The sequence below is a fragment of the Mustela lutreola genome, chromosome 4 (assembly GCF_030435805.1).
Source record: "Mustela lutreola isolate mMusLut2 chromosome 4, mMusLut2.pri, whole genome shotgun sequence".
In the NCBI taxonomy this organism is placed as follows: domain Eukaryota; kingdom Metazoa; phylum Chordata; class Mammalia; order Carnivora; family Mustelidae; genus Mustela; species Mustela lutreola.
The window spans coordinates 136,529,713-136,555,054 of record NC_081293.1 but is presented as its reverse complement, the minus strand read 5'-3'; the positions used below and the strand labels follow the sequence as shown (position 1 = coordinate 136,555,054).

General features: G+C 38.4%; 1 protein-coding gene and 1 long non-coding RNA gene across 2 annotated transcripts in view; one reads left to right on the top strand and one right to left on the bottom strand.

Moving 5' to 3' along the window:
• The window catches only part of GLCCI1 (glucocorticoid induced 1), a 102,068-nt gene extending 85,628 nt beyond the window's left edge, over window positions 1-16,440 (bottom strand). Inside the window, exon 1 of the mRNA XM_059172539.1 lies at window positions 15,357-16,440. Within this exon, the coding sequence (XP_059028522.1) occupies window positions 15,357-16,440 (1,084 nt within the window). The remainder of the gene's footprint in view (window positions 1-15,356) is intronic.
• Window positions 16,441-16,557: 117 nt separating this feature from the next.
• Window positions 16,558-25,342, top strand: part of LOC131829430 (uncharacterized) — a 186,932-nt gene continuing 178,147 nt past the window's right edge. Inside the window, exon 1 of the long non-coding RNA XR_009352850.1 lies at window positions 16,558-16,681. This is a non-coding gene — a long non-coding RNA (uncharacterized LOC131829430). The remainder of the gene's footprint in view (window positions 16,682-25,342) is intronic.

Below are 25,342 nucleotides of genomic sequence, written 5' to 3'. Positions count from 1 at the left end.
TTGAATAATTTTACTTGCACATAAGTTAGACATTCTCTAAAGCAAATAACTACCACCAAATCCACTCTACAGTTAAATTTTTTTTTTTACATTATAACACAGCAAAAATTAATATGTAATTTACATTCTTCTTTTTGGAGCTTAGTATAATCATGATCATTATGAAAGACTATAAAAACATTTAGAATTTTAATTGAAAAAGCCCACTGAATTTGGGGCATGATAACTTTAGTTTCTCTAAATTTAACAGCTTTAGAAGCTGATTCCATGGAGCTTCAATAGGCCGAAATTCACTTAACAGAACTCCAAGTGTAACTTAGAAACTCACTCTGTAAAAATATATTCTCCGTGCTTCAAAATGCGGACTGTCCTGACATCATCCATCCTTGGCCCACCCTTGTCCTTGCCCCATCCTTGTCTGAATCCATCCTTGGCCCACCCAGCTCCCAGTTCATGTGAAGGCTGAAATCAGTGCTTTTCCAATCTTACAGACTACCACTGAATGATACAAATGAAGACAAAAACCATCAGTTCCTGAAACATTTAGGTATTTTAAAACATGGCAAGACAAATGTAGTCTATTAATTTTCATCTTTGCCAGATATCAATAAGACTGCATGTCACAATAATCACTCTTCAGTGATCTGAACCCTTATATATCCAAAATAAATCTCTCGTAATTCCTATGTAAAGATTTAGCAGATGTTTGCTGCAGGGCCTTCTAAGCATGCACATTCACCAAAATTACTCTGAAAACGGAACTACAAAAACATTAAGACAATGTTTGGATGAAAAACTGTAAGTAAACTATCAAGGACTCTAAAATTGCTATATTAACTATGGAAATGATACAGTGAGTCTAATCGAAGATTCAGCTAATATACTCTATATGTACTTTCTTTTACATTTTGAGGCACTTAATTCAAGAATGGAATAATATTTTTAAGTGACACAGCAAATATTAACAATAATTTATTTCATTATTTTTCCTATGCCTTCCTACTTTGTAAAAGTCTTACATACAATTTTACACAGTTTATCATATGGTTATATTCAGGGATTAAAAGAATTTCTTCAATGATCCATAAGAAACATAAAAAAAGAAATCGACCCAGAACATACATTTCACCTAACACATGTTTTTTTTTACCATGAGATTAAGTGTAATACTTCTTTCATTAAATGGAATAACTGTATAAAGAAGTTATTTCTTGACCACTTGGCTTAGTACAAAGTAGAACAGGACAACTATCCTAAAGATTAACTAACATAACCAAATACTAATACTAAAGGCTTTAAGGCTAATAATTCTTTAAGATAAAAGCTTTTAAGAATAGTTAAAAAAGAAGACTAAATTCTGAGTATAGTAAAAACAAATAAGTTATTGTGCATTTAACCATGATATCAATTAATGGTAATGTAATATATGAAAAGCTTCTTTTCCATTCTTTTATAGCTCAATAATAGCAGATATTAAGCCAAAACCAAGCTGTACTCACTTCAATAGTCTCACAAGACACCAATGTCCAGGTATCACCACATATCATTACTACACATGACTACATTTCTACACAAGAAGGCACATCCAAAAGTTCAGAATACCGAGAAGATATTTGCTTACATGTGTGAAGAGAAAGTGTCAATGAGTAATCCTAGGCCAACTATAGCAGAACATTATACATCCATGTAGGGATATAACTTAGACCTAGATATATTATAGAAGCCACAGAATGAAGGACTCCTAGGCTTCATCCAGCCAAAGAAAAACACATATAAACAGAGTATTTAGTATTCAACAAATACCAAAAAGCTCAAGTTAACTTAGAAAAGCAAAGGAACATAAAAATTCATATGTGAAGCCCAAGGCTTAGAGAAAATAGTGGGTTAAAATCTTGGCAGATTTTAAATGAATTGATTTTACTGAGAAAAATGACTGTGAGCACACCAACTGTACCTAAAATACATATTCCGTAAGGTTCAGAGTTCCTCAAATATAATAGGGATTCAAGCAATTTTTATTGTGTAAAAAAGGGAGAAATTCCATTAGTTTTACTCACCAACATATTGCCAACAACCAGTACAGTAACTGAAACATTTCTTGAATGAATGAACAGTTATCATGGAAATTACATTAAAGCTACATTAACCTTTGGCCATTCGTTAACCGAAAAGCCAAAGAGTAAGCAAATGTGACTGACTATTAGAGTTTTTTGTTTTGTTTTTTTAATAATGGGTCACTCTGGCATGTAGAGGATTTCAAAGTGTTTTTTAAGCTATCTGACCAAAATATTGCAGAATATTGTAGGTTTAAAAAAAAAAAAAACCAAAAAACCTTATTTCTGAGCACAGTCTAACTCCCACATCTAGAAACTAATGAAACTACACTTAGCAATGTTTGCCAACCTCTATTTAGGAAATGTTAGACACTTAGTTTAACTTACAGCTGATTCTTTTCACAGCAATTTATCAGACTGCCTCCAAAAATACTTTAGAAGAAAATGACACTGTCACAGAACCCTCAAAGATATTGTAAATATATTTTATTTACAGACTATCAGCTCAAATATAAACAAATCTGTATTTCACTGTGATCTTTTTGTGTATCTTCATAGAAAGATCACTTCACAGGTATACATGAGAATAGCAAAGTTTTTTATGGCTCGACCTGACATAACCCTGAGCAACTAAGCCGTGCCAGTTTTTATTATCTTCTAAGATAGAAATATTACTTCACTGATTCAACTTACAGATTGATGTATTTAACTAGGAAAGTTAATTACAGAGGAAATATCATGAAAAACTCCATCCATCACACAGACTCTATACAACACTTTCAATATCATAACAATAAAAATATCATTTCTAATGTTACTTATGAAAGGACACATGTTCCACATTTACTATTAAAGAGAGCTTACAATAAGCACAAATGACACTGAAAAAAATTCACCATGGAAGATATTATTAAAATTGAGCTCAGAATATCTTTTCTGGATTACATCAGCAAATCCAGAAAATGTGAAAGAGCCCAAGCAGTTATAAATTGAGAAGATAGTGCACCTTGTTGTTTTGCCATGAAAGTGATATATAAAAGGGTACTATTTTGAATGTTGCTAAAATATCAAAGGAGGGCAAGGGTAAAGAATCGTGTTAGGGATGAATGGAGCCTTACGATGCTTTTATTAGACATGTAAAGTTTAAACTGTCAAATAACAAAATACATAAGACCTTACTCTATCCAAATTTTGAGAATTCAAACAAAAGGCAGTTTTTCAAAAAATGGAAATCTAAATGCTGCTTTAACAAAGTGATAGATCCTTTAAGGACCAAGAGGAAGGCTTACTAATGGCATGATAGGGTTTTGAAATGCTATGACATTCTTATATGCATACCTGAGGCCTGAATCATTGGGAATATTTGGGACTATTTTAAGTTCTGTGGACCCTAGAGTCTAGTCCCATTTAGCTTTTTCTTCACCCAACCCTCTAATGCTATTTTTGGCTTCTCTATGACTTAACTGTGTAAGCAATGGGATAACCCATTATGCATTCTTTCCTGTCCAATGATGAACTGGGTTCCAAAAGCAACTCTCAGTTAACTTGAGTTGGGACTTAAAGAGTTATATGAGCTTTCTGGGCCCCAGATGCATGCTGCCTGACCTTGGGCAATTACTTAGCTTGTCAGGATGTCATTTACGCATCTGTGAAGAGAAGTTATAAAAGTGCTCTACACTAGGTTTCAGTGAAGACTAGTGGTTGACATAAAAGCTCAATAAATGGTCATTTTACTAAGGATTATCTAGTTTACACAACAATAATCAAACCAATATCATACTGCCATAAAAACAGACACATAGACCAATGGAACAGAATAGAGAGCCCAGAAACAAACTCGCAGATGTATTATGGTCAACTAATTTTTGACAAGGGTGCCAAGAACACACAATAGGAAGACATAGGACAATCTCTTCAATAAATGGTGTTGGAAAAATTGGATATCCACATGCCAAGAATGAAACCGGACAATCTTCTTACACCATATAAAAAATTAACTGAAAATGGATTAAAGTTTAAAAATAAGACCCAAAGCTGTAAACCTCATCGGAGAAAACATAGGGGAAAATCTCCTTAATATCAGTTTTAGCAATGACATTTTGGATATACACCAAAAGCAAAGCAACAAAAGCAAAAATAAATAAGTGGGACTACATCAAACTAAAAAGCTGCTGCACAGCAAAGGGAAAAAAAATCAATAAATTAAAAGGGCAAGCTATGAAATAGGAGAAAATATCTGTAAACCATACATTTGATAAGGAGTTAATATTTTAAATATATAAGGAACGTTTGCAAATCAACAGCAAAAGAAATTTTTTTTAAATGGGCAAAAGAGTTGAATAGACATTTTTCCAAAGAAGACATACAATAGCCAACAGATACATGAAAAGGTGTTCAACACCACTAATCATCAGGGAAATGCAAATTAAAACCACAATGAGATACCACTCACACCTGCTAGAATGGCTATTACCAAAAGATAAGACATAAAAAATTGGCAAGGATGTGGAGAAAAGGTAACAAGAGTATGCCATCATTGGGAATTTAAATTGGTGGGAATAGAAAACAATATATCTATGTAGAAAACCTGAAAGACTCCACCAAGAAAATGGAAGAACTGATACATGAATTTAGCAAAGTGACAGGATGTAAAATCAATGTACAGAAATCTGTTGCATTTCCATATACCAATAATGAAGCAGCAGAAAGAAAAATCAAAGAATTGATCCCATTTACAATTGCACCAAAATAAACCTAACTGAACAGGTGAAAGATCTGTATGCTAAAAACAACAGAACACTTATGAAAGAAATCGAAGAAGACAGAAAGAAATGGAAAAACATTCCATGCTCATGGATTGGAAAAACAAATAATCCTAAGAGGTCTATACTACCCAAAGCAATCTACAAGCTCAATGCAACCCCTATCAAAATAACATCAGCATTTTTTTTTTTAAAGCACTTACTGGTTTTTTTTTTTTTTTTTAAAGATTTTATTTATTTATTTGACAGAGAGAAATCACAAGTAGATGGAGAGGCAGGCAGAGAGAGAGAGAGGGAAGCAGGCTCCCTGCTGAGCAGAGAGCCCGATGCGGGACTCAATCCCAGGACCCTGAGATCATGACCTGAGCCGAAGGCAGCGGCTTAACCCACTGAGCCACCCAGGCGCCCAACATCAGCATTTTTTATGGAGCTAGAACAATTCTAAAATTTGTATGGAACTAGAAAGGACCCTGAATAGCCAAAATAACGTTGAGAAAGAAAACCAAAGCCAGAGGCATCACAATTCCAGACTTCAAGCTGTATCAAAAAGCTGTAATTGTCAAGACAGTATGGCATTGGCCTAAAAACAGACACACAGATCTATAGAACAGAGCAGCCTAGAAATGGACCCACAGCTATTCTTTGATAAAGCAGGAAAGAATATCCAATGGAAAAGACAGTCTCTTCAACAAGTGATGTTGGGAAAATTGGACAGCCACATGCAGAATAATGGAATTGGACTACTTTCTAATACCATACACAAAAACAAATCCAAAATGGATGAAAGACCTAAATGTGAGATAGGAAACCATCAAAATCCTTGAGAACCCAGACAGCAACCTCTGTGACTCATCTACAGCAATGTCTTACTAGACATGTCACCAGAGAAAAGGGAAACAAAAGTAAAATGAACTACTGGGACTTAATCAAGATAAAAAGCTTCTGTAACAAAACCAAAAGGTAACTGATGGAATGGGAGTATGAAATGACAAACCTGATAAAGGGCTAGTATCCAAAATCTAAAAAAGTTATCAAAACTCAACACCCAAAATATAATCCAGTTAAGAAATGAGCAGAAGGTATGAACAGACATTTACCAAAGATGACATACAGATGGCTAACAGAGACACGAAAAAACACTCAACATCACTCATCATCAGGAAAATACAAGTCAAAACCACAATGAGATATCACCTCAGATACACCTGTCAGAATGGCTAAAATTAACAAGTCAGGAAACAACAAATGTTGGCAAGGATGTGGAGAAAGGAGAACCCTCTTACACTGTTGGTGAGAATGCAAATTGGTGCAGCCCCTCTGGAAAACAGTGTGGAAGTTCCTCAAAAAGCTTAAAGTAGAACTACCCTACGACCCAGCAAATGCACTACTAGCTAGTTATCCAAAGGATGAAAAAATACTGATTCAAAGGGGCACATGCACCTCACTGTTTATAGCAGCATTATCAACAACAGCCAAAGTATGGAAAGCTCAAACGTCCATCTGCTGATAAATGGATAAAGAAGATGTGGCATGTGTGTGTCTGTGTGGAATGGAATGGAATATTAAAAAGAATGAAAAGAATCAGCCATCAAAAAGAATGAAATCTTGCCATCTGCAATGATGTGGATGGAATCAAGAGTGTATTACACTATGAGAAGTCAGTCAGTCAGATAAAGACAAATACTGTATGATTTCACTCATCTGTGAGATTTAAGAAACAAAACAGATTAACATAGGGGAAGGGAAGGAAAAATAAAATAAAAACAGAGAATCTTAAAGACAGAGAACAGAGGAGGGGAGAGAAGTCGGGGGGGGGGGTATATTGAAAGGTGATGGGCATTAAGGAGGGCGCTTGTGATGAGTACTGGGTGTTACATGCAAGCGATGAGTCACTAGATTCTACTCCTAAAAACTACTACTACACTATACGTTAACTAATTTGAATTTAAATAAAATCTTGGAGGAAAAAAATAGTATAGAGGTTCCTCAGAACACTGAATATAGAACTATCATATGATCCAGCAATCCTTCTTCTGGGTATATACATCCAAAGGAAATGAAATCAGTATCTTAAAAGAGATATCTGCCCTCCCACAGTCATTACATTATTCACAATAGTCAAGATACAAAATAACATAAACGTTCATTGATGGAGAAATGCATAAAGAAACTGTCACACACACTCACACAAATATTAGACAGCATTTAAAAAAAAGAAAAAAAAAAAAAAGGAAATCCTGTCATTGGCAACACAGATGAACCTGGAACCAAACAAGATAAGCCAGACACAGAAAAACAAATACTGTATGATCTCATTTTCATGTGGAATCTAAAAAAGTCAAATTTAAGGAAGCAGAGAATTGAGAGATAGTTTCCAGGGCCTTGCAGGTGACAAATATGGGAATATACAGGTCAAGGGTACAAACTTTCAATCATAAGATGACCAAATTCTGGGTGAATAATAGCAAATCCTATATAGCACGGTGACTCTAATTAATTAATACTGTATTGTATACTTGAAATCTGTCAAGAGTAGATCTTAAATGTTCTCATCATACACCAAAACAAAATGTGATGGGTGTATTAATAGCTTTACTGTGGTAATCATTTCACAGTGTATACATAGATAATATCATCATACTGTACCCCTTAAATATAGACAATTTTCATTTCTCAGTCATACCTCAGTAAAGCTAGCAGGGAATACTTAAAAAAAAACTATCTAGTATAATAACCTTACTTTTCCTTTCTGAATTTTTTCTCTACCTAACAAAAATCTCAAAAACCCCACCTCTCACTTTATTTTTAAAGATTTTATTTATTTATTCATGACATACAGAGAGAGAGAGAGAATGAGAGAGAAGCAGTCTCCCTGCTAAGCAGAGAGCCCAACGTGGGGCTCCATCCTAGGACCCTGGGATCATTACCTGAGCCAAAGGCAGATGCTTAAACGACTGAGCCACCCGGGCACCCACCCCCCAAACTCTCACTTTATTTTATTTTATTTTTTTTTTTAAGATTTTATTTATTTATTTGTAAGAGAGAGAGAGTGAGAGTGAGCACAGGCAGACAGAGTGGAAGGCAGAGTCAGAGGGAGAAGCAGGCTCCCTGCGGAGCAAGGAGCCCGATGCGGGACTCGATCCCAGGACGCTGGGATCATGACCTGAGCCGAAGGCAGCTGCTTAACCAACTGAGCCACCCAGGCGTCCCCAAACTCTCACTTTAAAGACAGGAAAAATAAGATGCCAAAAATCTGTGACTTGCTATAAGTCAAATGTTGAAACTGGAAATAGAACCCAAGTCTCTTAACTCCCAATTTATTATATATTTTTAAAGATTTTATTTATTTATTTGACAGAGATCACAAATAGGCAGAGAGGCAGGAACAGAGAAAGCAGGAAGCAGGCTCTTGCCAAGCAGAGCGCCCGATGCGGGGCTCAATCCCAGGACCCCGGGATGATGACCTTAGCTGAAGGCAGAGGCTTAACCCACTGAGCCACCGAGGCGCCTCACTCCCAATTTATTATCTTCCAGTATACCTTTTTGTTTCTGAGACTCTTATAGTACCATTTAGAAAATAATTTGGCCTTTAATGTGACAATTCTGGAGAAAAGAGCTAAGTTATTCTATTAAGGAATAACATAGCCACACATTGCTTCATTCCACCATCATCAGAAAAAAGACAATCCTGGGGTGCCTGGGTGGCTCAGTCAGTTAAACAACTAACTCTTGATTTAATCTCAGGTTCATGGAACTGAGCCCCACATTGGACTGCAGGCTAGGCATGGAACCTACTTAAGATTCTTTCTCTCCCTCTCTTAAAGAAAAAAAAAAAAAAAGACAATCCCCAAAGCGAATTTATAGAATTAGTTACAAGGCAATCTAGTTGTCAGTCAGCACTCAATCTTATATTCAATACTATCTATAATAATTATTTTGTTAGGCATGTAAGTATTAATAAAGCTAAATAAGCCATGAAGAGTTCACTTATATCTTGTTTGTTCTGCTTAAGAAAACAAGTGCATGATACCTTTAGAAAATGTTTCATTCAGTAACTTATTTTTTAGTGATGTCAAAGTTAAAATTAGCTTTATGAACTATTCACAAAAGTTCTTCCTGTGGTTATACTAGCTAAATAAGGAGTTATTGCTGTCAGTAGGTGGTATGTATTTGATCTTTAGTAACACTAGGCAGCAAGTTCTAGCCGTTTATGAAACATTCAGATGTTTAGTAATTTTTTAATTCTAACGACTTGTAAGACAATTTTGGACACTGACTTTGCCACACAATAATGGGTTTCACTAGATTCTTTCACTCATCCCTATTTTTGATGAGCCATCATGAAGGTGCACCATGGTGGCACTTCATTAAGTACAAACATTCACAGTTCAAACCCACAAACTGCAGTGATAACTTGTTAGCTCTTGGAAGGGCTCAATTAACCTAGCACCAGTTGCTGAGACAATCACTTAAGACCAGTCTCTGCTTAGTGATTCCTGAAGCATTCATAAGTTTAGCACCATGTGTAACTAATTTTAACATTCGTGGAGAAAAGTACTTCTCACTATAATTCAAGGACGGAAAAAATTCTAGATGGGAGCAGGGCAGAAACAGTCAAGTTCATATCCCTGATCCCTCAGGAAGGAGATTTCTCACTTTCTTGCCCTCTCATAAACTTTTCTTTAAGAACAAGTGGAGAAATGTGACAAATCCATACATATTCTATTCCAGTTACATTCACCATCCTGTGTCTTACATGTTTAGACATTCTGAAAATGTCAAAGCATATCCCAGCAGTGTAATAGCGCTGTGAAAACAAAAAACCTACTCTTTAGTAATTCTTTTAGCTCAGAAATCACAGCTGGTCACCAAGATCAGAGTCTTCTTGAGTTAGGAGCAATGGGATAGTCTTGTGGAATAAACAGTAGACGTAGAATCAGAATATTTGCACTTCAAATGCACTTTCTTGATAAATGAACATATACATTGCCTAGTGTATAAAAAGCACTAAAATGCCTTCTTCCTTTCTACCTACAACCAGAGACACACGTAATATAGGGGAAGTTACTCAGGTATTCATGATCTTACCTACTTCTGTGATTTGTCTCAATAGCATTCATTTGAAGTAAACAACTCTGCTTAAAGGTATCTGCAATGTATGGCCTTACTAAACCGAAATACTAGAGAAGTATTTTTCTCTATAATTGTTCATAATGCAAGTAAAATCCTTACTTTTTCCAGAATTACTACTAATCTGTTTTGCAGAATAAGCACAGATCTTATTGTTTTAGAATCAGCTGGATGATAGGTGGAATCATGGTCAGTTTAAGGGTCCAGGTAAAGGGCAGAGGTGACTTCTGGCTCTGCCATCAGTTCCTTGGGCTCTCCATATTAACAGTTTAGTGTTCTCTCTTCCCTCCACTTTTGGCAAACCCAAAAAGACTCTCAGTCTCAAGTTTAACCTTTGTTAAAATACAAGTATAAAGGACAGAAACAGCATCTGTAATTTGGTTTCCTTATCATTTAGTAACAAAATTATATATTGAAGACCAAAGGCAACAGCGCCAGGCACAGGTGCTAGGGAAAAGCCTGTCATGGTGGTGGTGTCCAACAGTTTTAAGCACTAAAGAAAAGACTGAACTAAAACTAAGGATATCATGGCTATCAGGATATAATCTTTGGCAGACTATTAGCGACATGTGAAAGCTTTGATAAAACAGGTTTCTAGAAATTTGTTTAAATTTCAGCCTTAAGAAAAACCTTCTACTAGCCATTTTTTGAACATTACCATTTATCTTCATTGTTACTCACTGCCACGGACCCCAATAATTTGTTTTCTTATTCACATTTAGCCTGCATTTTTACAAATAAAGACCACAAGGATGTCATTACCCTTCAGCATTTCCCAATGCATAATTCCTAATTTGCACTAAATCCTTAAATGTACACTGCAGTGAATGGCATGTCCTTCTGTAAAAAGTACTGTAAATAATGAAATAATTTTTAGCTCAATATATACACACAAAATTATACATACAGTTAAATTGAGCAAGGTGCTTTTATATATCTTAGGTGTATGATATTCAATATACTTAATGCTCCTTATTTGAGGGGAATATAATCTTTGAACATAAGACAGTAGTTTAAGAACAGATAACTTCTATAATTTCACTTATTAAGTGAACCTTAAATCTTATGCACCACAACTGATGGAAAAAGCTAAAATAATCAATGCTGCTGATACTTAATGTAGTTCTCAAAGGCCAAAACCAAAACCAGTATTTGAAACCTGTCAATTTAGGGGGGGAAAAAAACAAACCGCAACTTTTAACTATTTTTACCAAGTATAGGAAAGCTTTGAAACAAGTTCCTCTAAGCACTCTAACAAAATTAATTTTAAAAGATGGGGCCATGGGAAGGGCTTAATTTCTACGAATACCAGCCTGAGAGTAACTTTGTATGAAGAGAATGTCTGAGTATTTCTAAAAAGTAAGGAGAAAAAAAAGTAATTAAAAACGTTGCATTCCACAAACTGAGCATAGCATAAAAATAACTCAAAAAGGAAAATTTAATAAAAAGATTAAAAAACTGAAAGCAAGTCAATTGATTAAAATACAAAGACACACACATTTCATTAAGTTATTCAACATTACATGCTGGCTGGCTTTGTATTTTCTTTTAAAATATAATCATAACTTCTTAAAGCATTAAACAATAAAGCTCTCAATAATAATCATGAAAAACTCTAATCAAATTTCACTCTAGAGTTAGTAATCTGCTAGCATATTAGGCCTAAATAAATGTTATGTTAAACCAGGAATCAACACATGTTATTTTCCATAACAGGAGCCATATAAATTACAAGTTCTCCCATGTTTTTTTAGCTAGATTTGGCACACTCAAGAATAAGCAGCATTCTCCATCCAGAGTACTCGAATGCAACTGATTGTATATCTTTTAGAATTTATAATTCATCCTAATGCTCAATCTTTACAAAAACCACAATAGGATCTGCAATTGCTACTTACTGTCTTATCTTGCACAGTAAAATGTGAGCATTTGTTATGTTTCTAAATCCATAGGTTTTGCTCTGAGGTTTCAGAAAGAAGCAACTTTATTTTCTTTTGGTTATTACTCATGATTTTAGCTTACAGATCATTAATTTTTAACACTAACATCCTGCTATATTCTCATTTGAGTTCTATTTATCTCAAAGGTAGACTTTATGTATTACCATTACAAAAAAATAACTATTTGCATAATACTTTATGATTTTACATCTATTACAAACACATCACAGGGAGCCTGAGGATGCATTCAGCAGCTTGTCATTCACCACTTCAAGACCCTTCAGAACCAAACAAGGGGGAGGGTGACATTTTGCTAATGGCAGAAGTAAAGAAATGAATATAAATAACAAAATTTGAAGTTTTAAAAATACAAAAGCAATTTTTAAAATACAAACAAAAATATGATCCACATGCATAAACAAGATAGTTTTAATTTGTAAAAGTCCAGGTAAAGATGCATCTTCTGTTATGATACCCTTTTAAATGATCTAAAACTGGTGCTATAAAAATTAATTACCATCTTGTTGAATTTTATAAATTACTATATTAAAATTTGATTGCATCTCTTTACACAACCCAGCTTTTCCTCAGCTTTGTGAAATAATCTGAGTATCATTTCTTTATTACAGACTTAAACCTATAAATATGCATATTAAGAATGTTTAAGAGAGAAATAATAATGATCCAACATGTTTAGAAATCATGTTGTTTCATTCATAATTCCTTCTCGGTAAAACAATCACGAAGAAAGAGTTTAAATCTTCTGTATTTTCTTCCATAACCACAGTCCAGATAAAAAAAATATATATTGAATGCTCAGTTATGTCCCTTCCAGTCTAAATGCTCATAGCACTTGAAGCTTTTTGTAAACAATATGCCTCTATACTACATACCTATCCCTTGAACCACCATCTACTTAAATTAACATTTTTAAATGTAGTTTCAAATGCAGCATAACACCATCTTAAACACACACACACACACACACAGGAGTGTGCAGAAAAGGAAGGAGGTGGAGAGCAAGAAATGGAGCACGTTGTTGTTTTTCATTCATGCAGTATAGTGATGTCAGTGTCTGCAGCAGCGGCGGCGGCAGGAGCCTTGACCTGTGGAGGCTAAAATCCACTGAAGTCAGAACCTCGCAGAATTCAAAAGAAACTGAGTAGATAATGCTTCAAAAATTGTTCAACTGTTCACAGTATGGATTTTAAATGGCTAACTAAACAAAATAGATTAGTTGCACAGTTTTAATTTGGGTAGTAGAGAGGAGCAAGGCGGGATGTAGAGAAGTAACATAAAGGTAATATAATCAGGGAACTGGAAGCTAAAGAGCCTGCATTCAAAATCCCTTAGATATAAGAAACTGGCAAAACACCTGGTGTTACAAACAGCAGAAAAGCCCCTTCTGTTCCCAATACAAGCTCTCTGGTGATGCAAATCTGTCTGCTGCGCAACCAGACTCAGAAAATGTTTTCATCATGATTACATTAAAATTGCATTAAACTCAGATATGCCACACTACAACAAAGGGGACAGTTTAAGCCTCATCACAAATTTCATTAGAATTACTTTATGATGGACCATGTAATTCTTAAGCAATTAAGGCTTTTGAAGGGATGCAGAAAAACAAGTTGTACTATGATGTGTTGTAAGATGTTAGTGTTTATCAACAAAAGGGGAGGAGGCACTAGATGGCCATTATATTGTTGCAGCAACTACTCTTACTCTGCCCCCAATACCTCCTGTACACAATCAGTCTGAAATGGTTATTTTATGGCTGTTACATTAGTCCCTAAAAGAAAATCCCAAAACTCAATCTAAGCACTGTTGAAGTTAAATCACTCAAAAATTTCTCTAACTGCAGCCTTCTATTCGTTCTTTTACCTCTCATTTCATATAGCTCCAGAAAATGTGCAAGGGAGCTGCATATGGCATTAATCTGTTAGAAAATGGTGGCCTTTTCTATAAAATACAGCCAAAGATGTGTGTTCAGTTGTGGTCATTATTAGGGCGATCACGTTGTTTTCATTCATTCATTCAGGATTTGCTGGAGGATGTCAGTTTCTGCAGCAGCTGGCTTGACCTGGGGGAGGAGTGGGGGAGCAAATTCCTCCTGGTGCATACAGATTACAGGAGGTATTTCTTGGTGCTCATGTACACATACCACTGCACTACATCCTACTCTGCCACACCATCAAGTGGTCTGAAAACAAGTGCCTTAGCAACATGCTAATTACCAGCCAGAAATATTAAGAAGGAAAAAAAAAAACCCAAACTGCAATCCATCATAACATAATCACTTTCTCCAAGTCTTTCATTAAAAAGCTCCATTAAAGAAGAAAAAAAAAAATTCCACATACCACATCAACGTACAGAGCTCCACAGTATTTCCCTTCCAAGCAGAGAGTTTTCCACTCGGTATCATCAGTTGTCTCCACAATGCTGCAGCAGCAGCAGCATCTGTAGCTCTAGCCTGGTATCTAATTATATTAGCTACTCCACTCTCCCTTATGAGCTTTAAGTCCCTGTTTTGGCTAATCTTCCTTTTCTCCCCCAGGACCCAACTAGATCATGCACTGTGTCCCCAGACATAAACAAAACCAAACCAAAACACAAAACATTAAGGGAAGCCGACAGCATCCCCTAGCTTACCATTACCTTTGACACCTAACAAAAAAGAAACTTGAGATCCTTTAACAGCTCAGCTGAACTGTTAAGTGTACTTAAAAATGGAAGGAAAGAGTGAGCACACTCCACAAATAGGTCTTTGGAAATTTACCATGAAAATCTTAAGTTGGGCATAGATGATTTCCAATGAAGTACTGCTCTGATGCGTATGACTATATAAAGTAGAAAAAACAGGGAGACCCCCCCCACACACACACACAAAAAAAACCACCAAACCAAACCACCACCAAAACACTACACTTCAACTGCATATCCAAAACTGTCTCCTCTACACAGCCAACATATCCTTATGATATCCTTATATCAAAACTAATGCCATCACCCTTCCAAAAATGAAGAAATATATATATATATTCCAGTGGTCACAGACACGTTAGGAACTTTGTAGGAAAGCACAAAGAGGCTGTAGATTACAACCACCACCTTATCGGCTGCCAGAGTTTGTGTGCGTGTATTTTTAAGTGTTTCGCCCAGCTCCTCCTTCCCCCCGCTACCAACAGCAGACACATGAGTGAGCTAATCAGCTCAAACTGAAAAACCTTTCGATGCAGGCGTGTGATGGAAGATAAAATCTGAGGGGCGGCATGTGGGTCAAATAAAAGTTGCTTTGCAGTTCGCTCCTCCAAGCCCCGCAGCGACCGCAGGGAGGTGAGATTCCCAAAGCCACTTTCACACCTTCGGTAATGCACTAGCAAAGAGAAGCCCGGAGAGGCTGAAGTTTCCACGGAGGGAACCGTCGGGGAAGACGCAGCCCGGGAGGACGGAAGGGTTGGGCTCGCTACCTCTGCACACGGGCGAGCCGGGGCTCCGTCTCTCAGGTGAGTTGCTCCTCCGGTGGTTCTCGGGGGACCGTCTCGGGCGGCCCTTGGCCCGCGGCGCCTGCTCGGTCGGGGTCGCGGCCGGCGGCAGCGTCGGGCTGGGTGGGCTGGGGCCGCGGGCCGCGCCGGGCCCCGGGAGATTGCCCAGCGAGGCGGCGGCGGCGGCGGCGGCGGGTGGGCGCGTGGGACTGTGCTGGCTGCCCCGCAGGAGCTGGTAGGGCACGGTGGCGCGGATGGGCTGCAGCAGCCGGCCGGCTCCCGCAGCCGGGGCGCAACCCACGCCGCCGCCGCCCGCACCGTTCCCGCTGCCGGCGGAGGGGGCGGCGGGCGGGGAGCCCGCGGCGCTGCGCCGCATCCTCTGCGGCGGGGGATGAGGGGTCTGAGAGGAACTGGAGGAGGAGGCAGTGGACATGGTGGCTCCGAGGGCCCGGGACGACGCCGGCCGACACGGAGGCTCAGAGCGGGAGGCGCGCGAGCGTGTGGGAGCCGGCGCGATAGTGCGTGCGAGTGTGTAAGGGGGAGGGGCGGGGGTATCGGGGAGGAGGAGGAGTCTCTCGGCTCCCCCTTCCCAACGCGCACCCCCGCCGCCTCGGCGAGGGGGGAGGGGAAGGCTGCGAAAACAAACGCCCAACGGCCCCAACCGCCGGGCCGGGCTCCGTGTGGCGGTCACGGCTGGGGCCGCCAGGAGCCCGGAGCCGCCGCCGCCCCGGGCATCGCGCTGACAGGGGAGAGGGGCAACAGTCCGGATCACGCAGCCTCGGGGGCCGCTCGCTGCCTCGCGGGGCTGCACGCGCGGGATCGCCCGGCAACTGCTGGGAGGGCCCGGACCCCTGCTTCTGCGGATCGAGACCTGAGGAAAGGGCCTCGAGGTGTTTGGCTCTCCGCGGATCCCGCGCCACCGCAAACACCGCCGCCGCCGCCTCCGCCAGTTCCTCACTCCAAATGGCAACTGATTCCCCACCCGCACCCCGCCCCCGGCCCCGCCTCCCGGCGATCGGACCCGGCAGCTGCCGCAACGAGCATTCCCATTGGCTCCGCCGCTCCCCATCAGAACTCGAGTGATTGGTTGTGGAGTAGGAGTGAGAGGAGGACTTACCAATGACAGTGGTGCATGCTACTTTGGAGGCTGGGCGTGAGGGAGTGGAAGAGTGAAGCGGGGGCTGGCTGTGCGCGCTGGGAGAGGCGTGAGAGTTGACAGCCTTTGAGGTGAGAGCGAGAGTTTGATTGGGCTGCCCTTTTCGTGAGTGTCCTGCGCGTGCCCCAACACCCAAAGACACATGCACACCCGGGTAAGCCAGTAGCGAGGGCTCCCCCGCCCTGCTCCGGTTGTACAACTTGAGATAAACGACGCTTAAGGCTCACTTTACTTTTTAAGTACACCTGTTCTGTTGGGACGTTTTAGAGTTGGTACCAGAAGAATCCACCCTTTCCCCCTCTAACTTTGGTAATGTGAGTTTTTGTGGCAAACAGACTAATTGATCAAAAGAACTTCAGGGCATCAAAAGCAAAGTCTAGAAGCTGGATTGAACCACAGGTCAACTTTTTTTTTTTTTTTTAAGATTTTATTTATTTATTTGACAGACAGAGATCACAAGTAGGCAGAGAGGCAGGCAGAGAGAGAGGAGGAAGCAGGCTCCCCACTGAGCAGAGAGCCCAATGAGGGACTAGATCCCAGGACCCCGGGATCACGACCTGAGCCGAAGGCAGCGGCTTAACCCACTGAGCCACCCAGGTGCCCCCACAGGTCAACATTTTTTAGGTTTGTGGTTATTCAGTGGAAAGAGAATCAAATCTTTTGTTCCAAGACAGTAACCGAATTGCAAGGGTTAATAAGGAATCGTACATCATTACACCATCAGTTAGATGTATTAATGGAGGACACCCTGTTGCCTTTCCCCAGAAGCAGATGGTCTCTTGGGAGAAATAAATACCAGACTTAAAGTAACAATCCACTGTGGTAAATTTAGTTATTGTTCTGCAATGAAACTGAAGAAATATGAAGATTTTGGGTAACTATCAAAAACCAAACTTTACCCCATAGTAAACCAAGGTTTTAAACCTTATGCAGGGACAGTTAATTTAAGGGTCTACCTCAGATACTCTCCATTGATTTCCATGAGATAATAAGAGAGAGAGTGAGTTATCATATTGGTCTGCTCTTGGTGTCTGCCCATACTGGAAAAACTTCCTGTGATTTTGGGCCCTATATGCAGGGTTTAGTTTCACTTAGAGGAGTCATCCCTCTCTGCTTCCTTGTCCTCTGAGTCCAGAAAGCATACTAGCTTCTGTAAAAAGTAGGTGAACCCCAAGGGCACCTGGGTGGCTCAGTCATTAAGCATCTGCCTTTGGCTCAGGTCATGGTCCCAAGGTCCTGGGATGGAGCCCTGCATTGGTCTCCCTGCTTGGAGGGGGTCTACTTTTCCTTCTCTCCCCCACTCATGCTCTCTCTCGCTGTCTCTCTCAAATAAATAAATCTTTAAAAAAATTAGAATGTTATAGTAGAGCTAACTCATTTAGCTTTACTATAATCTCCAAGGTAGGTACTATTATTATCATTCCCATTATGTTCTCAGCTAAAGCACAAAAATGTTAAAGGTCTTGCCTGAGATTACTTAGCTAGTTAAGAAGGAAGCTAAGAACCCAACTTAGGTGAACTAACTTGAATCTGTGAGTAAGCCTAGCACATCACAGCTTAAGGCTGTGACTATATGACGATAGAGTATTTACAACATTCCAAGAATCTCCTGCGTAAGATAAGTTCCCATTAATACAAAAGAAATTTTACAAGTGAAGATAGCCTACCTATACAATAACATGTATTTTAGTTATACATAAAATAAATACTCTTTCAAATTTGGTATAATTGTTTTTCCATCCAAAATTAAAGACTCTTCATTAATTAGGAAATTGATTTCTTTCATGAGGAAAAAGTAGCTTCTTTGCAATGACATTAGAATATCAAAAACAAAAACCTTGACATATTAAAATGTGAAATTTTTTAAAAAGCCAGTAAATTACTAAGTTGTTGATTTGATTACAGCATAGTTTCATTATAGAAATGTCCTCTCTGGCCATTCCTAAATATAAGTATGGAACAACCTCAACACATTAAATTACAATAATTCTAAATGTATACCAAGCCACAGTGATTATGATCAATACTTGATTTGGATCTAAAACCACATGCCTAGCCATATTTTAAAGGCTTCCTATGTCTTTCAATCTAGCATAGCCAATTAAATCAGGCGTCTAGAGCAAATCTGAAAGACCCACACCGAGAACTACTCTGATCTTAAAATCCTATTTTTAGTTATTTATAAGTCATCATGACTTATGTGGATGTTCAATCAGCTTCTCTTTGCTAAAGAAATCTTGTTCATCTCTTAAACCTTTATTCTTGTGAAATAAGTACTGATCCTCATGTGCGAGGAATTCAGTCTCCAAACAAATCAAATGTGGGCTAAAATAAACTAAACCCTGATTTCAGATGTCCATTTGTTGAGTTCTTAAGAATAAAACAATATTAAACATTATTATCAATGGTGGGATGGTCTCTCAGGGTATAAACTTTAAGAAAATGTTCTCCTAAAAAAAAAGAAAAAGAAAGAAAGAATGAAAATGTTCTCCTCAGCAAATTGGAAAACCCATAGAAGGAGGTATGGATTGCTCAGCTAGAGGCTCTGTTAAACTACTGTGTTAGCTATGGGATGGTAAAGTCCAGGGTATTGGTTGAATCTAAGTGGGACACTCTATATGAGACTTAATGTTAGTAATGACCTCTTTCCTATGTTGCTCTGACTAGAAGAAAACAACATTGAGAAAACAATTTGGTGGCAAGGGAACCACCTTTGTCCTCAGTAGCCTTATGTCTTGGCTGTCAGTGGGACAGAAATCCACCATTGGCTCCTTTGAGCCTTTGAGCCTTCTATTATATTTATTTCTTATTCATATATAGTAGTGGACATATTTTAGATTAAATTAAAACTTGGAATCAGTGGCTACATATGATTAATATGCAGCCCCAAGTGGAGAGAAAATGAGGTAAAGAAGCATTGGGCCTACAAGGCTATCTCTCTTTTCTGGTTTCATCCAGGTTTGCCAGGCTGCATGTCCAAGGTTCATCCAAATCTAAGAGTCAGGCCAGGCTGTCAGTATTAGCAATGAGGTCATGGCTGAGAGAGAACACTAAACAGATCTGCACTGATGTTCATCTTAAGCTGATTAAACTCTCTTGTCGGTGTATTCTTTATAGCAACAACAAAAAAAGCCTTGCCTGAATTTTTGTCCCTGGCAGATGCTTACAGTAATACTCCTTACTGCTTGTGACAGCCTACGTGCGCCTTTGCACTAGGTCTTCCCTCTGCCTGAAAAGTTCTTGCCCCAGATACCCACATGGCTTGCTCCCTCATTTCCACCAGTTCTTTGCTCAGAACTCAGGTCACCACCTTCACAATGAGAGCTTTTCTGAAAAATCCTTGTTAAAATTGCAAGCACCCTAGGCATTTCCTATTCTCTACCCTACTTTTTTTTTTTTTTTTCCAGAAAACCTATCACAATCCAGCCTGTTATGTATTATAATTACTTTTTGTTCTGTCTGTCTAGAATATAAGAGCTATGAAAGCAAGACTTTTTAATTTATAACTGCTGAATCTTCGCAACTGTGCTTGGTACATGGTAGACAATCGATATTTGCTCAATATCATTGAAAGAGTTGCAAATTTTAACAAGTGCTTGTTGAACCAAAACTGTGCTTTTATCACAAAAATAAATATAACCATAGGTAGAGCTGCTGAAAAGATTTAGCCAGAGTAGAAAAGTGTACCGTGTGGCTCCTATAAACCCTACAGATATTTATATTGGAGTTGGTGTTCAAAAAGAAAGCATATTTTGTATTCTGGTCCTTAGGCAAAGTGAAAAGTATTAGTCCTAGTGGATATTGGAGGCTCATCAGAGGTTGGAAGTGGACGGTGAAAAAGGCAGTTGAAATTTGCAGAAAAAAAAAAACTAAGTGAAATTGACAGAGAAGCACATTTGAGGACAGTTAGGGAATGACATCTGCTGATTTCTAGTCCGTTCTCTCTCACTGTTAGGAACAGTTATTCCCAAGAGGCCTGTATAAAGGAACTGAAAAAAATTATATTTAAGTAGAAAGAAACATTTTATGTAAATAGCAAAAATTTTGCTTTGTTTTTCCCTAGATAAAGAATGACATATTTCCCTGAGATATAATGGCATAAGATTGTGTAAGTTTAAGGTATACAATGTAATGATTTTGCACTATATAGATGTATAGTGCAAAATGATTAACACAATAAGGTTATTTAACATCTATTACCTCACAGTTACATTTGTGTGTGTGGTGAGAACTTTTAAAACCTCTTTTCTTAGCAACTCTCAAATGTACAGTATGGTATTATTAATTACAATCACCTCACTGTATATTATAGCTCCTGAATTTATTCATTTTATGATTGGAAATCTGTATCTTTTGACCACCTTCACCAATTTCCCTCTCTCCTCACCCTTGCTCTCAGTGAACACTGATCTGTTATGTTTAATAAATTTTTTTTAATGCCACATGTAAGTGAGAATATATAGTATTTGTCTTTCTGCATCTGACTTATTTCACTTAGCAAAATGCCCTCATGTTTCATCCATGTAATCACAAATGGCAGGATTTTTTTTAAATGACTAAATAATATTACATTGTATTAGGTCTACTTTATATATGTTTCCATGTCCTGGTTATTGTAAATAATGCTGCAATGAACATGGGATTGCAAATACCTCTTTGAGATACTCATTTCATTTTCTTTGGAAAAATATCCAAAAGTGGGATTTACATGGCAGTTCCGCTTTTAACTTAACTTTTTGAGGAATTTCCATACTTTTTGCCATAGTGGCTATACCACTCTACATTTTCACCAACAGTGCTCATGGGTTCCCTTCTCTCACATCCTCACCCTCGCTTGTTATCTTTTCTTTTCTGAAAAAGAAATTCTAACAAGTGTGAGGTGGTATCTCATTGTGGTTTTGATTTGCATTTCCCTGGTGACTAATGATGTTGAACATTCATATATCTGCTAACCATGTGAATATCTTTTTTGGAAAAAGTCTCTGTTTAAGTCCTTTGCCCATCCTTTGCCATGCAGAAGCCTTTTTAGTTTAATGTAGTTCCACTTGTTTTGGTTTTACTTTGCTCTTGTACTTTGGTTGTCATATCCATAAAATCCTTGAAATCAGGGAGCTTTTCCCCTATGCTTGGTTTCTAAAAGAAGTTCAAAAGAAGCAATGGAAATAGGGGATATTTTATTTTTAAAGAGTAAATATCAAAAGAGTAAGTATACAATTATTTCTACAGGGATACAAAATAGTGATGAGGATGAGCTTTCATTTCCACAGCAATTTCTGTAGCCAACTGTAATGCTAGGGGCACATTCTTTAAGCTGATATATAAGTTGACTTTTATCTTTTAACTAAAAGACTATATTGTGCAAAGGCAGAATTTGCAGAGGCTAAAGATGTGGGGACCAATGAAACTGCAAATATTCTCTTTCCACGCTGTGGCATTCCATTTGTTTTAGTTCCAAACATGGTGTCAACAATGCATGAGAAGAGTTGTAGTCCCGTGAAGAAAGTATGCTTGATTATCATAGTGTTATTTTGTATTTTTATGAGACTTTAGAATGATCAAAATGTGTCCTGGATTAATTTCCTCTTAGGTGTCTGAATTTTACTTTTTACTACATGAGTGAGTTGAGGCATCGTTGTTAGGGTGCAATCAATTCATCAGCAGTGCTTGATGAGAGAAGTTTCTTATTCTTTTAAGGTCTATGTAGCGCACAATTTTCAGTGTCCTACTCAGCATCCTATTGAAAAGGGCTGTGCTAATACATCTGGTTGGCCTATATGAAGGTTTATTAGCACATCGCTAGCAGCAGGCCTCCTCAAGTTCCTTATTAAGTGTCTTCAGAGTGTCAGACACTTTGTATACTCTGTAGGGCAACACTGTTCTCACTCTTTGGTAAATTGTGGTCTACCAGAGGCAAAAAGCTAAGCCTAAAATCAAGGCAAAAATAATGCAGGAACATGTATTCGAGAGGAGAGATGTCAATGAAATAATGTGGAAGTGATGGGAAGGAAGGACCACTTTTGAGGAAAGGCATCAGGAAGAAGAATATGAGGAAGTCTTGTCATTAGGAAGGCACAAGATATGTTAGCAGACAATTGGGCAGTCTACCTTGGTTGCTTGTTAATGAACGATATGTTAATGATAATATATGAAAGATATGCAGTGAGAAGCTGTCAGATTCTTGAGTGGGTGGGGGGAACATGAGTGGAGCTGTGCTTGGTGAAGATTGATGTAAGGACAGTTTTTAACCTGCAGACTGGAAGATGATTTAGCAGACAATAATCCACATGAGTTTATGGAATGAGAGGGAAATGACGTAGGATGTGGACAGGAGGAAACGATGAAAGTGATGGACCTTCTTAACTGATAGACCTGGAAAGTAGGTCAGACAACTCCAAAGCTTTGGGATTGTACTGCTGGCAGGATAGTAGTGGGTTCAACAGGGCAGCCAGGAAAATGGGTAGGTTTGGTGAGAAGATAATTATGAATTCAGCTATAAATAACAAGAGGCTATTCAAGTGGAGGCAGTGTTTTCTTTGTCTTATTAAGATATAACTGACATACAGCTTGGGATAAGTTTAAGGTCTGCAGCATAAAGATTGGATTTACATATATGTATTTCAACATGATTACCACCATAAGTTTGGTTAACATGGACTATCTCATATAGATACAAGAAGTAAAAAGAGGAAAAAAAATTTGTTGAAGGTAGTTTCTAAATGATAGTGAAGTTGAGAACAGCAGAGATCTGGATTTTGGGGTATTCACGTATACATGGTATTTGAAGCCAGGGGCACAAATTAAGTTGACAAGGGAGAAAAGTGTAGAAATAAAGGACAAGAGAATTAAGGGCAAAATTAACTAGAAAAGAAGGCAGAAAGGAAGTCCTTCTTAATACAATGGAGAGTGTTTGGTGTTTCTGAAGATAAGTTTGGTGGGAGGGGGAGAAACAGGAGTGGAATGTATGTTCGGTTACACAAGATGATTATTTTATGTCATGCTCCCCCTTTTTTTTTCAGTCATCTAAAAGCATCCTCACACCTGTCTCTCGTGATAGAACTCCAGAATAACCCTACCATCAAGACTACAAATCTTTTGACATTTGGCCCAATTTCCCTTTCCTTTCGATTATAAGTGATGCATTATCTCCCCTCCTACCGAGAGTCATTTTCTCTACTTGTGATTTAAATTCTTTCCCTTCTTCCTCTCCCTTTTTTTTTTTTTTAAGATTTTATTTATTTATTTGACAGAGATCACAAGTAGGCAGAGAGGCAGGCAGAGAGAGAGAAGGGGCAGCAGGCTCCCCGCTAAGCAGAGAGCCTGATGCGGGGCTCTATCCGAGGACCCCGGGATCATGACCTGAGCCAAAGGCAGAGGCTCTAACCCACTGAGCCACCCACGTACCCCTCTTCCTCTCCCTTTTGTTCATTATCCAATGCTTGATTATTCCCAAATATGTATGAACAAGTTGCACTGGAACATTTTTAAATAAAGGAAAATAAAGGTTCTTGTTTTATCTCTTTCCATCTGTAGCCCTAATTCCCTGATCCCTTCATAGCAGTGCTTCTTGAGAAAATTTTCTATAAGTTAACTCTGATTTCCTGTTCAATGTGCTTTAATCTGGCCTCTATCCACACATGCCACTGAAAATGGCTAATCAATGTTGTCAACAGCCTCCATATTGCCAAACCCAATCAATATTCCTTGGACCTCATCCTAATCCAACTCTTAGCAGCTTTCAACATAGCTGGTCAGGCTCAACTTTTGACAAAAGGTCTTTTCTATTGGAGTCTAACTGCAACTGCTTGGTCTGCCTTCTACTTTTCTTTCCTTCTACTTTTCTTTCCTTCTACTTTTCTTTCCTTCTACTTTTCTTTCCTTCTACTTTTCTTTCCTTCTCTTTCTCTTCTCTTTTTTCTCCTTAATTTTTTAAAACTTTAATTCCAGTGTAGTTAACATATGGTGGTATATTAGTTTCAGGTGTACAATGATCCAACAATTCTATACATTAATCAGCCCTCATTTTGTTAAGTGTGTTCTTTGATCCTCATCACCTATTTCACTGATTCCCCCTGCCCCCACCGACCTCCCCTGTGGTAACCATCTATTTGTTCTCTGTAGTAAAGAGTCTGTTTTTTGGGTTGTCTCTTTTTTTATCCTTTGTTCAACTGTTTTGTTGAACATATGAGTGAGATCATATGGTATTTGTCTTTCTCTGATGGACTTATTTCACTCAGCATCATACTCCCTAACTCTATCCATGCTGCAAATGGCAAGATTTTGTTCTTTTTTTTTAAATGGCTGAATAATAGTCCATTTTACACACACACACACAAACACAAACACACTACCTTCTTTATCCATTCCTCTGTCAATGAACACTTAGGCAGCTTTGATAGTTTCACTATTGTAAATAATGCTGCAATAAATATAGGAGGGCATGTATCCCTTTAAATTAGTGTTTTCATATTCTTTGGGTAAATACCCAGTAGTGTGATTACTGGATCATAGGGTAGTTCTATCTTGAATTTTTTTGAGGAATGTGAATACTGTCTTCCACAGTGGCTGCACCTTTTCATTCCTACCAACAATGCATGAAAGTTCCTTTCTTCTACATTGTCATCAACACTTGTTTCTTGATTTTTTTATTAGCCATTCTGAGGGGTGTGAGTGATAGCTCATTGTGTTTTTGATTTGCATTTTCCTGATGAGTGATTTTGAGCATTATTTCATGTGTCTGTTGGCCATCTCTATGTCTTTAGCAAAATGTCTGTTCATGTCTTCTGCCCATTTTTTATTTGGATTATCTGGTTTCGGG